Source organism: Fonsecaea erecta (genome assembly GCF_001651985.1).
Source record: "Fonsecaea erecta strain CBS 125763 chromosome Unknown Scaff7, whole genome shotgun sequence".
Lineage (NCBI taxonomy): Eukaryota > Fungi > Ascomycota > Eurotiomycetes > Chaetothyriales > Herpotrichiellaceae > Fonsecaea > Fonsecaea erecta.
In genome coordinates this window covers 114462-129081 of record NW_017387250.1, presented here as the reverse complement: position 1 = coordinate 129081, position 14620 = coordinate 114462, and the positions used below count along the sequence as shown (strand labels likewise).

The 14620-nt window shown below is 53.5% G+C and overlaps 6 protein-coding genes across 6 annotated transcripts; 5 read left to right on the top strand and 1 right to left on the bottom strand.

Moving 5' to 3' along the window:
- Positions 1-673: 673 nt before the first annotated feature.
- AYL99_07899 (hypothetical protein) lies at positions 674-1771 on the top strand (the record flags this gene model as incomplete). The annotated part of the gene is made up of 1 exon (XM_018839407.1): positions 674-1771. The coding sequence occupies one exon, from the start codon at positions 674-676 to the stop codon at positions 1769-1771; it is 1098 nt and encodes a 365-aa protein (XP_018690528.1).
- Positions 1772-3920: 2149 nt separating this feature from the next.
- AYL99_07898 (hypothetical protein) lies at positions 3921-5310 on the top strand (the record flags this gene model as incomplete). The annotated part of the gene is made up of 3 exons (XM_018839406.1): positions 3921-3954; positions 4019-4192; positions 4250-5310. The coding sequence occupies 3 exons, from the start codon at positions 3921-3923 to the stop codon at positions 5308-5310; spliced, it is 1269 nt and encodes a 422-aa protein (XP_018690527.1).
- A 386-nt stretch (positions 5311-5696) lies between these two features.
- AYL99_07897 (hypothetical protein) lies at positions 5697-6338 on the top strand (the record flags this gene model as incomplete). Its single annotated transcript, XM_018839405.1, has 1 exon — positions 5697-6338. One exon carries the CDS (start codon positions 5697-5699, stop codon positions 6336-6338), a length of 642 nt encoding a protein of 213 aa, XP_018690526.1.
- A 1271-nt stretch (positions 6339-7609) lies between these two features.
- AYL99_07896 (hypothetical protein) lies at positions 7610-8099 on the top strand (the record flags this gene model as incomplete). The annotated part of the gene is made up of 2 exons (XM_018839404.1): positions 7610-7694; positions 7759-8099. 2 exons carry the CDS (start codon positions 7610-7612, stop codon positions 8097-8099), a joined length of 426 nt encoding a protein of 141 aa, XP_018690525.1.
- An 866-nt stretch (positions 8100-8965) lies between these two features.
- AYL99_07895 (hypothetical protein) lies at positions 8966-11851 on the top strand (the record flags this gene model as incomplete). The annotated part of the gene is made up of 3 exons (XM_018839403.1): positions 8966-9077; positions 9127-11186; positions 11237-11851. 3 exons carry the CDS (start codon positions 8966-8968, stop codon positions 11849-11851), a joined length of 2787 nt encoding a protein of 928 aa, XP_018690524.1.
- An 864-nt stretch (positions 11852-12715) lies between these two features.
- On the bottom strand, positions 12716-14046 carry AYL99_07894 (hypothetical protein; the record flags this gene model as incomplete). The annotated part of the gene is made up of 2 exons (XM_018839402.1): positions 12716-13845; positions 13896-14046. The coding sequence occupies 2 exons, from the start codon at positions 14044-14046 to the stop codon at positions 12716-12718; spliced, it is 1281 nt and encodes a 426-aa protein (XP_018690523.1).
- Between the last annotated feature and the right edge of the window lie 574 nt (positions 14047-14620).

The window sequence follows — 14620 nt, the reverse complement described above, 5'->3', positions numbered from 1 at the left end:
GGCCACATTCCACAATCCACATCTCTTACAGATCGAGTCCGGCGGATAGTCTGGTCAAATGGTCACGTGAATACCCCTTTTGATGGCGGCGACCCGGCTCGAGTTCGCGTCTGTGAACGAGTGGTCCTGCAGGATGGAGGTGGAGGGTCACCGTAGAAGGGCGCGTAGACGAAAATGAAGATCTGGTCCTCTGGTGGGTACGTGGCCTGTCAAGGTGAATGAAGTGTAGGAATTTATTACTTGAGAGGCTGGTCAACCATTCATTCCGAAACCTAAGAGCCTGTGGGCACGACGTTGAATTGCACTGGAAAACCGATGATACATCAGAAGGAAATAGGGGCAAGATACGCAGTATGGGGCAGGGTTTAGTACCTCCCTGCAAGCCAACTGCGGGGATGGACTTTGATTGCTATCAGGCATCTCATTCACTACTCCTCCTGCCAAACGATAATCTCTCCCAGCCAGAGCTCTACAGTATATCCGCCCGCGGCTCGGAAACGTCGCCGAAACCACTTCGGATGGTAAGACGACTGCAAAACGGCAAGCATTTGCCGACCGGCGAATGACCGATTCTACAAAGTGGACAGGGAGCCCTTCAAAAGAGGGGAAATAGATACTTGCTCAACTGACAAGGGTGAGGCTTCATCATCGTTTTCGGTACACGGCTGGCGCGATGGAACATACCCAGACACTCACCGACCTGTGCGAGGTGTTTTACGTCGGCGGTAAATACATCAGGGATGATCGAGGCACCCATATGACGGGACAAGCATGTGTACGACGGTTTGGAAAGAAAGTTGATAACCGACCGGCAATCATCTACATCCACGGGGCTGCGCAGACCGGCACTCACTGGGAATCCACGCCGGATGGCCGACCTGGCATTGCCCTGCTCCAGGCGGAGGAAGGATGGGAATGCTTTGTCGTCGATCAGCCTGGCGTTGGCAGGTCGCGTTATCATGCCGACGACCTGGGAGAACTGACTCACTATACGGTAGAAGAATTGGAAGAGTGCTTCACGGCGCCTCCGCATGATTCATACCCTCAGGCAAAACTGCTTACTCAATGGCCAGGCACCGGCAAGAAAGGGGATGCCTTCTTCGACGCCTTTTATGCCAGCCAGGTCGGACACCGAGCAAAATATCGAGATGTGGAGCGGTCCTTTCGTCCTCTTGCCAAAGATCTTTTCTCTCGTACAGGGCCGGCCTTTTTGGTGACCCATTCGCAAGCAGGTCTCATCGGCTGGCACATTGCGGACGAGTGCCCCGACATGGTCAAGGGGATTGTCGCTTTGGAGCCGAATGGGCCACCATTCATCTATCCAGGGATGCCCAAATTCTACACCAGGACGCAATCTGTCCAGCTGGGGAGCTTGGTGCGCCCATTTGGCATCACATCAACTCCATTGACCTACGACCCTCCTTTGCCCAAGGGCACGAAAAGCCTGGATTTCACGCGAGACTCGAATGAGACCCATGACAAGGATCGCGTACCGGGAGCGCGGCTGAAGGCGCCCGCACCGAAGCTGTCCAACCTCTCCTCTATTCCTATTGTCGTGGTGACGGCCGAAGCATCATATCACGCTACGTATGATCACCACACGGTCCAGTTCTTCCATGACGCCGGAGTACCGGTCGAGCATGTATATCTGGCGGATCGAGGCATACGTGGCAACGGCCATCTCTTGGCCATTGAGAAAAATAACAAGGAGATTCAGCAATTCATCAGCCAGTGGCTGACTGAGACGATGGTAAAGAATGCTGCGAAATAGACAGTCGAGCTGCTAGGGACGGGATATGTGCTCTGATCCGCCAATGCTGACAAGAAACTGCACTCGCAACTACCCTGGATACAAGGCTGCGGTGGCTTTATCAAGGATAGACCTCTCTCTTCCCTTGTTTAGACGGATTTTTGCATTCGCCTCTCTGCGGGCCTAATATAACCGCATGGGCCCTGATCGGCGATATACTAGGTACACATATTCTAGTCACAACTGTTTCGAATACTCCGCACTCTTAAGATGCTTCTTGTGCCTCACAGAGGCTGTAGCGGCTACATCGAATCCACGATGTCCCGAACACTTGCGACTGATACGAGGTCTTCGCTTAGTGATGTCAATGAATTCTTGAAATATAAATACGACTTCCTCATCATTGGCGGCGGTGCTGCTGGCCTCGCCCTTTGCAAACCGACTCAGGAACGACACTTACATCACCATCGGCGTCCTAGAAGCAGGGGCAAATCGTCTCGATGACCCATTAGTTGACACCCCTGCCATGGCGATAGCAATGACTGGAGATGGAAATTATGACTGGCACTTTGTCACTTGCCCCCAGGGACCCAAGGGACTATACCCACGTGAAGCGGCCTATAGCCTTCATAAACGGGAAACCTGGCGTAGCATCACCTCTGTGGAAGTTGTGCAATGGGGGAAGTGGTTGACACGAGGCCGAGGCTCAAAGGCGACGAGGGCCTGCGGGTCGTGGATGCGAGTATTTCCCCAAATCATGTCTCGGGCAATATCCAGAGCTGTGTGTACATGGTCGCGAAGAAGACGGTGGATATGATCTTGGAAGGTAATGTAGGTTGAATGGGACGCAGAAGCTGTGTCTAGCTGAGATATATGCTGTAGGTTTGATCGACTAGGTCTTAGATGGCCGCTCGAGGGTTTGTGAGAGTTGATTTATATGAATGACGGGTTATGAAAGGTACAAGAAGATCCATAGGGCCGTCGTTCGAACTCATCCATCATTACTCTCTACCTAGCACAACTATGCATAAAACTCCTCCCAAATATTATTTGTTTCTCAAGTTGCCACCCCCCGAACACTACAGCCCTCAGTCCACAAACGCTGAACATGTCCACGATCTCGATCCACACCATCAATCCAGTGACCCGGCATACCCATACAGCGATATTACTTCACGGACGAGGAGACAACGGGTCAGATTTTGCAGAGGAGCTATTCTCTTCAAGCATTTCTGAGAGGGCTGGCGGTTAGACACTACCATTGCTGTTCCCTTCATGGCGATGGGTCTTTCCTTCAGCGCCCCCCCGTTGGAGTAGCGCCTTTCACGAAGAGCTCCCGGCGTGGTTCCAGGCGCATTCGCTGTCGGATCCCACCGCGAGGGAAGATCTCCAGATGGATGGCAACAGGGAATCAGTGCTGGACATCAGCAATATCCTACAGGAGGAGGTGTCCAGGCTCAGGGGCGCTTCACACAACGTCGTCCTCGGCGGTATCAGCCAAGGGGCTGCTGTGGGATTGTGGACACTGCTCTACCAAAGTCGAGCGGCATGCAAACTCGGGGGGTTGATGGGAGTGAGCTGCTGGCATCCAATTGCCTCTCACATCGAAAGGGTTTTGTGCAATGATGGCGGTGAAGCAACTACGACATCCTCTCTGAGCTTTGTCAGTGCCCTGCTCGAAGCTACCAAAATGTCTCTTGCAGGCCGGGGTCGAGCCCATCCCTTGTTGTCCACGCCAGTCTTGCTCGGACACGGTTCGGATGACGCTTATGTCGACATCAGCTAAGGCCATCACGCCCGGGACGTATTGCACCGTGTGGGCTTCGACGTGATGTGGAAGGAGTATGTCGGGGCAGAGCAGGAAGGCCATTGGTACAAAGAGCCTGAACAGCTGAATGATATTGTTCGATTCCTTGCAGCCGTTGACTCTGGGCAATACTGTGAATTGTGAATCTTGATATTGTGCTGTCGAACGTATGTATTTCTCGGCTATCGGAGAGTTCGGGATCAGTTCCTCCGTCTCCCCCGTGTCAACGGAGAAGCACCAGCACTTTCAAACGTCCATATCTGAAAGTACTTCCAAACGCGACGTTTGACACCTTCTCAGCCGTCTCCCTTGTTGCTGCGTTTATGGACAGTCCGACGCTCACACCGAAGCAGCGCACGAGTGATGCATCCCGAGTCTCCTGGGCTCGCTGCTCCAGGTTCGTTAGCCATTCCTTGCTCTGTACCACAGGCACATGCTAAAGATCTGACCGCTGCTGGCAGATGACCATGGGCGATTGTTGAGCAGGCTTCCCCTCGATCTCCTCCATGCGGAACTGCAGAGACGACAAGATGTGCCCGCGAAGCCGGCATGCGGCACAGAGGGAAGACGGGGGACCTACAACACCGGCATCCATGTGTTTGCCCTCTTCCTTATCCTAACACTGAGCACTCTCGGTATGTCGAGGCAGCCATCGTCCTTGACCATCAGCATCTATGTTGACAATTGTATAGCATGCTCCTTTCCCATCATCGCCCGCCGTTTCCCCAAACTCCCTATCCCGCACCACTTCCTCTTCCTCTCGCGGCATTTCGGCACAGGTGTCCTCATTGCAACGGCGTTCATCCACTTGCTTCCTACGGCATTCATATCCATGACCGACCCTTGCCTGCCGGACTTTTGGACACAGACCTACCCGCAAATGCCCGGGTTGATTGCTATGTTGTCGGTGTTTATGGTGGTGGGGATCGAAATGTTCTTTGCGAGCAAAGGGGCGGGCCACAGTCACGCAAATGATTGGGAGAAGGTACACCAGGAACAATCCCCGGGAGAAGGAAGATCGGCGCGCTACGGCAACGGGCATATCGCATCAGAACACCTGCAAGCGCCCACGAGGCCGTATACAGATGCGTCCCCGGAACCTCGCGACTCGGCGTCCAGCGACTCAGATTTGGAGCTAGACGACCTCGATCCGGCTGCGGACGAATCTGCGACATTGAGCAACCCTCACCGGCGCAAGAGATCCCAGCATGAAAACAACTTCCACCATCCCCCTTCCAAAGATGACGAGAACCCCCAGCGTCTCTTCCTCCAATGCTTACTCCTCGAAGCGGGCATCCTCTTCCACAGCATCTTCATCGGCATGGCCGTCTCCGTCGCACAGGGCACACAATTTGCCGTCTTACTGATTGCAATTTGCTTCCATCAGACCTTTGAAGGATTTGCACTCGGCGCGCGCATCGCAGCACTCATACCCACCTTGTTTGATGCTTCATCTCCAAAACCCTGGCTCATGGCACTCGCGTATGGCGCGACGACGCCCATCGGGCAGGCAATGGGGATTGTCTTGCACTCCTTATATGACCCCGCCAGCAAGGTGGGACTACTGATGGTCGGTATCACGAATGCAATCTCCAGTGGGCTTTTGCTTTTTGCCGGGCTGGTACAACTGATTGCAGAGGACTTTTTGAGTGAGAAGAGTTACGAGGTTCTGACTGGGCAACGAAGGATCGAAGCATGTCTCGCGGTGGGCTTGGGGGGCCTGCTGATGGCGATAGTGGGAGCTTTTGCCTAATCACGCGTAATGGTATAGTTGAGCGGCAGCAAATGACTTTAGATCTATACGAATGTAACCTGACAATGCATCTTGTATGTCACCAAACATGAACATCGCAAGTGTTGCATGCCGTTATTAAATGGATGGACACATACTGGAATGAGATGTTGCGTCATCTTGCCCCAGACGACGCTCGGCTCACCTGATGAGGAACCCAAAACATTCCACTCACCTGATGGCTATTATTTCAGACATATCTTTCGCTCATCACCCCTCGAGTCCTTCCAAATCACTCCCTCTCTACTGAGACAGGACTGATGCCCCGTACCTCCTCCTGAACGTCCCGTCGGACTTTCGCCTCTCCAGACTCCTAGAAACACACCTCCTCGAAGCGAGCCACAGCGATGGCCTACGTGCCAGGCTTGACGCTCCCTGCGTCCGTCTTCTCCAATGCGCCGATCTCTATCCTGCTTCCCCTTGGACTTGGCCTGGGATCCGGCCTTGTCTCACAGCCTGGAAAACTGAGTCCCAAGCGGTTCTCTGACTCGGCGGCGACAGAGCGAGGAAAGTTCAGAAGCACGCAAGACCAGTACAAGGCTCTAAAACATCCTCCGTTCAGACCGCCTCCGTGGGTGTTCGCCCCGGCTTGGTCTGCACTCTACCTCCTCATGGGATATGCCGCCCACCGTGTCTGGACGATCGGATTGGCGAGTCCGAGCCCGCAGACCGTCGAACATGCAAGAAGAGGCGCGACATTGTACACCATACAACTGGGCTTGAACCTCGTCTGGATGCCTCTGTTTTTCGGTCTAGGCAGACCGATCGAGGCCATGCTTGACGTGATCACCCTGACCGGCACCGTGGGTTACATGACATATGTCTGGCACAAGGTGGATAAGACGGCCGCGTACTTGATGGCGCCGTATCTCGCGTGGCTGGGATTTGCAACCTATTTGACCGGTGGCACCGGCCATCTCAACGGATGGACGATCAAGCAAGACGCGGAGACCCAGCAGGAGGTGGCGGCCGAAAAGAAGGATTCGTGATCGGATTCGTCACGAAACTTTTTCATATCGCGAGAGGAGGGGATACCGAGTCATCCTCATAATACCACCTTGGTAGCTCGCGGCAGGACTTTCGGATCCATAACAGTGCTACGAAGTCGGCTGAACGAAGAACTTGGTTTGTTTTTGACGTGCCAACGAAATTGGTCTTCTTTTAGGAGCAGTTGGCAGGCCCTCGACATCGCGTTTTTACGATAGCAGGGGCACGCCCCCTATGTATATATCATTCAATACCTGGGCGGCAATAACGACATGATGCTCACTGTATGAGAATTTCTGTTTTTACTCGGTACATGCACGTCCCAGTAACCCCTTGACTAGGATCCCGGAAGATATAACCTTTGGAATTGATCGCCGGACAGGATTTCGTAACAGTCAGTCCTTTGCCAAAAAAGGGCACATATGAGCGAGCCTTTGGCCGTAATGTGATTGCCCTTCAGTGCTGGATATAACGAGGAGCACAAGCGGCAGACCCACCATCTCAAAGACGTATTACCTTTCGCCCTTACTGGTACCTGTGATGTTCTCGACCTTTTGCATAGCAGCCAGCGGCGTGTCGCTGAGCCCTTTACGCATCTCTTTTTCTTGAAGCGCCTTGGGGCGCCATCACTGTGACGGGACTGTGTGAAACGGAGAATGGAATTTTCCTAGGCTCGATCTGAGCGAAATGATAGGTGTGATCCTCAAATCGGTGAAGGACATATCAATGAGGCTGTCCCTGCCAGTGAAGGTGCGTTGATGCACAACTGTGGCAGAGGGCCAATATGGCACCTCACTAAAGCGGTGAGCGTCCTAAGTAACCAAGGATGAGATATTTCAATAAGCGCATCTTATATTTCTCGCCTGATAGCAGTATAACATGAGTTATTAACAAAAACGTCGCTCTAGAGAGAAACCCAACGTTGCGTAGCCCCTTGGAAGGATCTCGCCTACATGGGAGGCACATGATAGTCTCCGCATAAGGCGTAAGCCAGGGGAGAGGACCTCTGAAATGGTGCCGGATATCGTGCGTTGATATTTCCACCAACCGAAGAAAGCCTTCGAGAGTCTGGAAGCAGAGCTACGCTGGGGCTGGTTTGCGCGTCAGGCGGACTGGGGCGAGGTTGTCACCGCCCATTGGGATTATGCATGATGCTGCAGTCGTCATCCCTTGTGATTGGTAAAGCGAATGGTCCCTGTGACGACCATCCCGCGGTGACTTGTGGCGGACGCCTGATATCGGCGTGCTAGAAAATGCAGGCGACAGCCCCTTCATGTTTCTGACGGTCGAAACCTCTCCCGAACAGCCCGAACAACCACAAAAGAATAATCGCGAGGTGCCCAAACACAGGAATGTCGGTCACACAAGGGACTTGTGGGTAGGATTCCGATGCCAACAATCCCCTCTCTAACTGGTGAACAGGGGATACCGGTGAGCAGATTCGATCGCACAAGCTTGCGTGTTCGATCATCAACTTTCACTGTACGGACGACGCTGTCCTGGACGAATCTGAGCTTGATCTACTCAAACGCTTCACGGACGACCCCTCGACGACAAACCGAGACAAGATCCTGGAGGACAAAGGGTGGGTAGACCAGCCTGATCAACGACACGGCCACAAGGCTGTTGAGAGCAGAAGCCTGGCGGGCTATCTAATCGCCCAATATGGGCGGGAGGAACCTGCATTGGACCATCGAGACTGGGAGCTTCTGACTGAATGGTTCGGTAAAGGGATGCCCGCGGGTGAGCATGTCCAGCGCTGAGCCGGCCTCCTGGGCGACTGCCGGCACTCAAGATCCGCAGAGCATATAGTCAAATGATAGCAGAGCTGAATTAATCATTTGCAATGATCCCCAACGCCAACCCGTATGATGGCAGCGATCCTCAAACGAATAAAGCGGCGACAGCCGGGCGGAGATGCCAAGCGATATCACGTGGTCCAATCCTCCCTCTACTGCCCCAGCAACCAATCACACACTCTCCTGGCCAACTGCGCCTCCCGCTCAGGTCGCCTGAGGAGGGTTTCACGCCGCGGTTCGTCGTTCACTCAACTCCTCCTCATCGTCCATCAACAGCACTTGGTGCTGCATTGCGATACCAGCGTGCAACCAACTCCTTGCTTCAAATCTTGTAAGCTCAGTACCTCTGCTCTTCCTACCATCGCGCCATCGTCACTCCGCCGCCACGCTTTGCGGCCATTTTTGACCTTTCCAGTTCCCGATTGTTTCGGAAGGCTGGGTCAGAGTCCATCTTCGAAACCATTCCACTTATATACTGTTACTATTGCTGGCCTGCATCCTTTTTTCTTCTTCTCAGATAGGCGCACTCGATGCCTGCGAGCTTTCTTCCTTCTTTGACCTGCGCCCACACTCATTTCTCAATATCGTCCTCCAATTCATTGTCCCCTCACTCAAGTCTAACCTCTGTTATGTTTATTCTTAGCTATCCTACCTCCAAACCTCGACCAGCCGAAGACGGCGTTACCTAAGTCGGTACCGCGCCAATCTTCGTTGATGCCACTTGGAGTCCGCGAATGACATAGTGCGTTGGCGGGTTTCACCCAAGTCGGCTTGTCGTCTGGACGCGAAAGGACTGTTTTACCCAAGGCCCAAAGCTTCGAAGAAACAACATGAATCCATACGAGGCTTACGGCTCTCCCACTGGTGATAGATCACCGCCAAGGTATCGTGGAAGGGACGAGTCGTATGACCGAGGCGACTCGTACAGACGAAGATCTCCTGGTAAGCGAGGCCACGACCGTTCCAAACCACGGCTAACCAATTACACAAGTGGCCAATGACCGACGTCGACCTGCTCCTCGCAACCGCTCACGTTCTCCAGTAGCTATTGATCGGTATCAACCCGATCGAGACCGAGAACGAGACCGAGAACGCAATACGCGTGATGACTATTATGAGGGCGCCAGGACTGCTGCAAGGGACACAAGAGATACGAGAGATGCAAGAGAGCGGGATGATCGCAGAAGAGCACCTTCGCCCACTGCTGCCAACATCGATCGATACGTCCCAGGTCAGGAATCCAACAAGCCGGCTGTCAAGGTCAATCCTCTCGCCAATCCTCTGGCTTTAGACACGCAAGCAGGTTTCAGCTTCTTCGCGGATTGGTGGCGACTTGAGCAACAAGTCAAAGAAGAGAAAGAACGAGCCAAACATGGCGGTAGACGGCCTTCAGACCGTGTCAAGGGTGAACGCGAGGCCAAGGAAGACCGCGAGAAAGAGCGAGCACAAATCCAACAGGCTTACGATCAATACAAACAAGAGTTTCAGGTAAAAATGGCGCGGCAATTTGTCCTCCAGCACAAAGGAGAAGAATGGTTCAAAGAGCGATACGTTCCCGAAGTACGAGATCCGATCCGAAAGCGTTTGATGGAATCCCGAGAACCGTCTTTTGACCAATGGGTTAGAGACCTAGAAACGGGAGTTTTCGACGAGTTCACTCTTGAGGGCATCTATAAGAATGATAGTGACGGGGCCGGCGGAATGGTGGAGAAAGAAGAAGGCGAAGCCGTCGGTGGCGGTGAAGTCCTGGGTGTGCTCGACCTCGTCCCTGCCAAAGGTGGCGATCTGAAAGATGAATCTGTTCAGCAACCTGCTCTGCTCATCAAGACACTGGCGCCTAATGTCGGCCGCGAGCGCATTGAGGAGTTCTGCAAAGAACATCTGGGTGAGGATGCAGGAGGGTTCAAAGGCTTATCGCTGAGTGACCCCAACCCGGCAAAGAAATTTCACCGCATCGGCTGGATCATGCTGAACCATGCGCCAGAAGAGGACGGCGATGTCATGCAGGACATTGAGCGCGGTGATGGCCGGGACGAGGATGGTGAAGAGGGCGAAGAAAAGGCACAGCCGGAGAAAACCAGCGCTGCCCAGAAAGCTCTCGATCTTATTAATGGTAAGACCATCACGGATCCGGTGAGAGGCGACTTCACCTGTCATGTTGGTATCCACAACGCACCGAGTGCCCCGCGGAAGAAGGCACTTTGGGATTTGTTTTCGGCGCCGGAACGAGTCGAACGAGATCATGAACTTGCGAGACGACTTGTCGCCAAGCTTGATGCCGAGCTTGGCAAGGATGAACATTCCGGCGCTTTGGCAAAGATTGATGCTCGCGTGGACCAAATGAGAAACCAAGGACTTCTACAGCCTACGCCGAAACCCAAAAAGCCAACCTTTGAAGACAACGACGATGAGATCAAGTTTGAAGAGGAAGGTGAAGAAGGTGAAGAGGAAGAAGATGAACAGGATGACGAGGAATTGTTGGTCGTCAAAAAGAAGTTGGACCTTATGGTTGAGTATCTTCGACGAGTCTACAACTTTTGCCTGTTTTGTGTGTTTGAATCCGACTCAGTCCACGAATTGGTCCGCAAGTGCCCTGGAGGTCATCTTCGAAGACCGAGGGCTGGGTTGAGCTCGGCAGCCAAGGCGGCGGCCAGGGCGAGCGCGCTCGGTGAGCCATTTCCCGGCAAGAAGAAAGATGGTCGAAGCGAGAATGGGATGGACGATGAGCCACTTAGCCCCGTCCAGGAGAGGCGCCCTCAGAAGTTCAACAAAAACGATCAGCAGCTTCTTCGAGCGTTCAACTGGGTCAAGACTTTCGAGGAGAAGGTGCTACAGATTCTCGAACCCGAATACGTGGATTTGAAAAAGATTGGAGGCAAGCCCGTGGACGAGGCGTTGGATGAAGAGTTGGCGAAATTTGTCAAGCAAGAGGACGAGGCCAAATTTCGCTGTCGGGTGCCCGAATGCACGAAGCTGTTCAAAGCAGAGCATTTCTGGCGGAAGCATGTGGAAAAGAGACACGAGGAATGGTTCCTGTCTCTCAAGAACGACGTAAGTTGTCAATCGCTTCCTGGACGAATGCCGACCACTGACAATCGCAGCTTCAACTTGTGAACACATACGTTCTAGACCCTTCTCACATCGCGCCATCGCGATCAGATGCAAACTCCAACGGACATTTCCCTCTGCCTCAGAATCACCATCTCAATAACGGCACTCCTCGTGGTTTTAGCCTTCAGAATATTGGGATGAACATGATGACTTTCGGCCAGAATGCCATGATGAACATGCAGAATGTCCACGGGCCACTCGTGCCCGGCGTTAATTTCAGCACGGACGGCATGAATGGAAGTGGAGGACATAATGGTGGTCCTATACGGCGTGGCGGGAACAGATACGGCAATCGACCTGGACCATATGACCGCACTCAACGCGTTGGACAACGTGGCTACAATAATAATATGGGTGGTATGCTACGAGGCAACCTTGTCCCTGGTCTCCCACCCGGGTTCATCGCTCAGGGTGGAGGCGGAGGCGGAGGCAAATGGGGAGATGGTGCTGGTGGTGGTCAGAATGCCATGGGGCCAAGAGAGGCGACTCAGGGTAGAAGCCTCAAAAGCTACGAGGATCTCGACGCTCAGCCCAACAGTGGCGGCGGCCACGCTGGAGCCACCGCGGCGGCGCAGGCCGGCGGGGGTGCAGAGCTGGACTATTGATGTTGACGTGTTGATGTGATCTGGCTGGAGGCGAAGAGGCAACATCTACATCGGGTGCTTTTGTACCAGCTAGGGAGAGGTGAACATGGTGGAAGAGGTGCATATGATATTTCCAAAACAAAGGTCTCGACAGTCAAGGCAATATTGGACGGAGCTTCGGAGTCTGGGGATGGTGCTACGGAGCCAAAAATTCGCCTTTCCTATCAATGTCTGAACACCACACTTTTCCAATGGCAGACTCCAGAAGCAGAAAAAACACACATACCCAAATACAAGCTAAAATTGAAACAAAACAATAGTGCTACCAGGAGCGTTTGTTTCTCCAGTTGGAGTTCTCATGATATTCCTTGGTCGCTAAGGTCTGTATGATTGCCTACGCCAGCCGCCTGTAGACATCGTGTACATGGATGGGTTGATTGACACAATTGCTTCCCACGGTCTTGCCCCAATTATCCTCTCTTTATGTAGACAACTGTCTTCACCCCGTGGTTGTGTTGATCGACTGACTGCTTCTGACGTGGAGGGAGGATGTTGTAAACGAATAAGCGCCCCGCGCCAATGGTAGGTGACATGCATACATATACACAACCAAACAGGAATCTCACACGGAGCACAGAGCATGGAGCTGACCTGGCATGAAGATAGAGAGAAAGGGTGGGAAGCATGTCATGTTTGCCTTCTTGCAAGGGGTTTATCCCGCCCACAAACCGCGCGAAACACGCCAAAAGGTCCAATCCAACAAAGTCCACCGCTCGATTCTGGAGGGGGGCTGTCTTCACATCTCTTCTCTTCTAGTCATGTTCTAGTCTGACTCTCGTATAGCACAGTAACTCTGCAAAGTCATCATCTGTCCGTCCTGTCTTTTTACGTCCTCTTCCGCAGCACCCGCCTCCCTGCTGCCGGCTCCGCCACCACGACTCTCTTACTCGTCGCCCCGGTGGTGCCGGCAGGAGCAGGCGCGTTCCTCTTGAGCGCCGTCTTCGCGGCACTGGCAGCCCGAGCCATCCCTCCTCTCTTTTTGTCTGTAGCAGCGTCCGCATCCTTCGATTGCGCAGTCGTCGCTTTGACCGTAGCCGCCCTGCCTCCACGCTTGGGCTTGACGACCGTCGTGCCGCTCGACGCCGCAGAGACATCCGTCGAAGTGCTGTGCATGCTGGCTTGACTAAATGCTCGTTGCGGAGATGGTGGAGCATTCGGTTTCGGAGGTGGGAGCATTTGAGCCTTTGCAACCGCGGCTGCTTCTTTCTTCTCCTTCGATGCCGTCCGGGTCAGCTTCGCAGCGGTGGCCGTCCCTCCTCGTTTTGCTTGTTCAATCATGCCGTGCACGCCCGCTGATATAGCCGATGTCGCTGCCGTGGCGGCCGATTTGAGCGGTGATGTGGGGCGGATGGGAGACATAGAAGTGGGTACTGGGCGGATGAGCATGTTCTTTGCAGGGGAAGGCTGGAGATAGGGCTCCTTGATTGGTGAGCGAGGCAGAGTGCGAGAATTATGGGAGCGAGGAGAGAGAACCGAGATTTGCGTGTGTTTCGCAGCTGCTCGAGAAGTTGGGCGCGTCGGGACTGCTCCTTTGGTACGCTTGGTGTTCTTGACCACAGGCAGAGCATCGAGTGTTGCTTCTGAGGGATCCTGCTCGCTCACCTTGTCCAAGGCAATCTGAATCTGAGGGCTCATGCGCTTCTTGCCTCCTCGGGTGGCTGGAGCTGCTTGTATTTGAGAACAAACCGCAGAAGGTAGCTTCGTTGTGCCGCTTTCCTGTGGGAGAGGAGGCAGAGGCTTAGGTGCAGGTATTTCGACGGAGATTGTTTGTTTGGGAGGTGGTGCACGAGGCTGGTTCCGTTTGGCATTCGAAGATTCATGCTGCTGCATCAGTTCTCGCATGGTCATCTTGCGGATTGAGAGAGGAATGCGGTTGACGCGTCTTTCAATGCGAGCTCTCAGATCAGCACACTGAAGAGCGTATCCCGCTCGAAGCTGTCGTGCTCGCTCGGTAACTGGCCATCCGTCAGATATGAGACAACACAGGAGAGACTAATCTTCTCACTCTCTAGTTGCAGATTGTCTATCAACGCTTGCTTCTGTTGCTGCGTGATCCTCATCTTCTTGCGCACCGGGCTGCCGGAGGGGGTGACAGCACCATCTGCGAGATCGTCCATCTCGTCAGATTTCCTCTTGCGCGAAGTTGGGGGAGCCATGGTGGAAATATGAGGGTTGGCGTTTCGTGAGTAGGATTCCTGGGGATTCTTTGTCCAGGCAGATGGCAAGGGTGACTCGAATACGACGTGAAGGAAGGAGGATGGTCAATGGTGGAGAGGAGAAAGATCCAAGTAGTCAACGAGTCAAGATGCGGGATCCAATTCGGGCGGCGAGATAAACAAAGGACGCCGCTAGCGGGCTTGGCATGTATCAGCCAATCACAGTACCGAGAGTCGACGTCAGGAACACGAGAAAATTGGCCCACTAGCTGCTATCTGATTGGCCCATTGGAGACATATGCTTGAGTATCGAGGGGGAAGGCATTCTCACATTTATAAAAGAGTCTGAGCCCTTTGAAGAACGTGTTTGATCTTCTCACTGATCTAACAATGGCCTTTCCAGTAGGTGACACTCACGCACAGTTATACGCCCTTGACTGCCCACGATTCACGCTAAAGGGCGACAGCTATCTCGTCTGTCGCAGGGCGCATTGCCGGCCATTAACTTCCAAGCGACATGGCCCTACATACGCCTTGCATTACGTCGCACGTGCATCTCAGGTGAAGCTAAAAA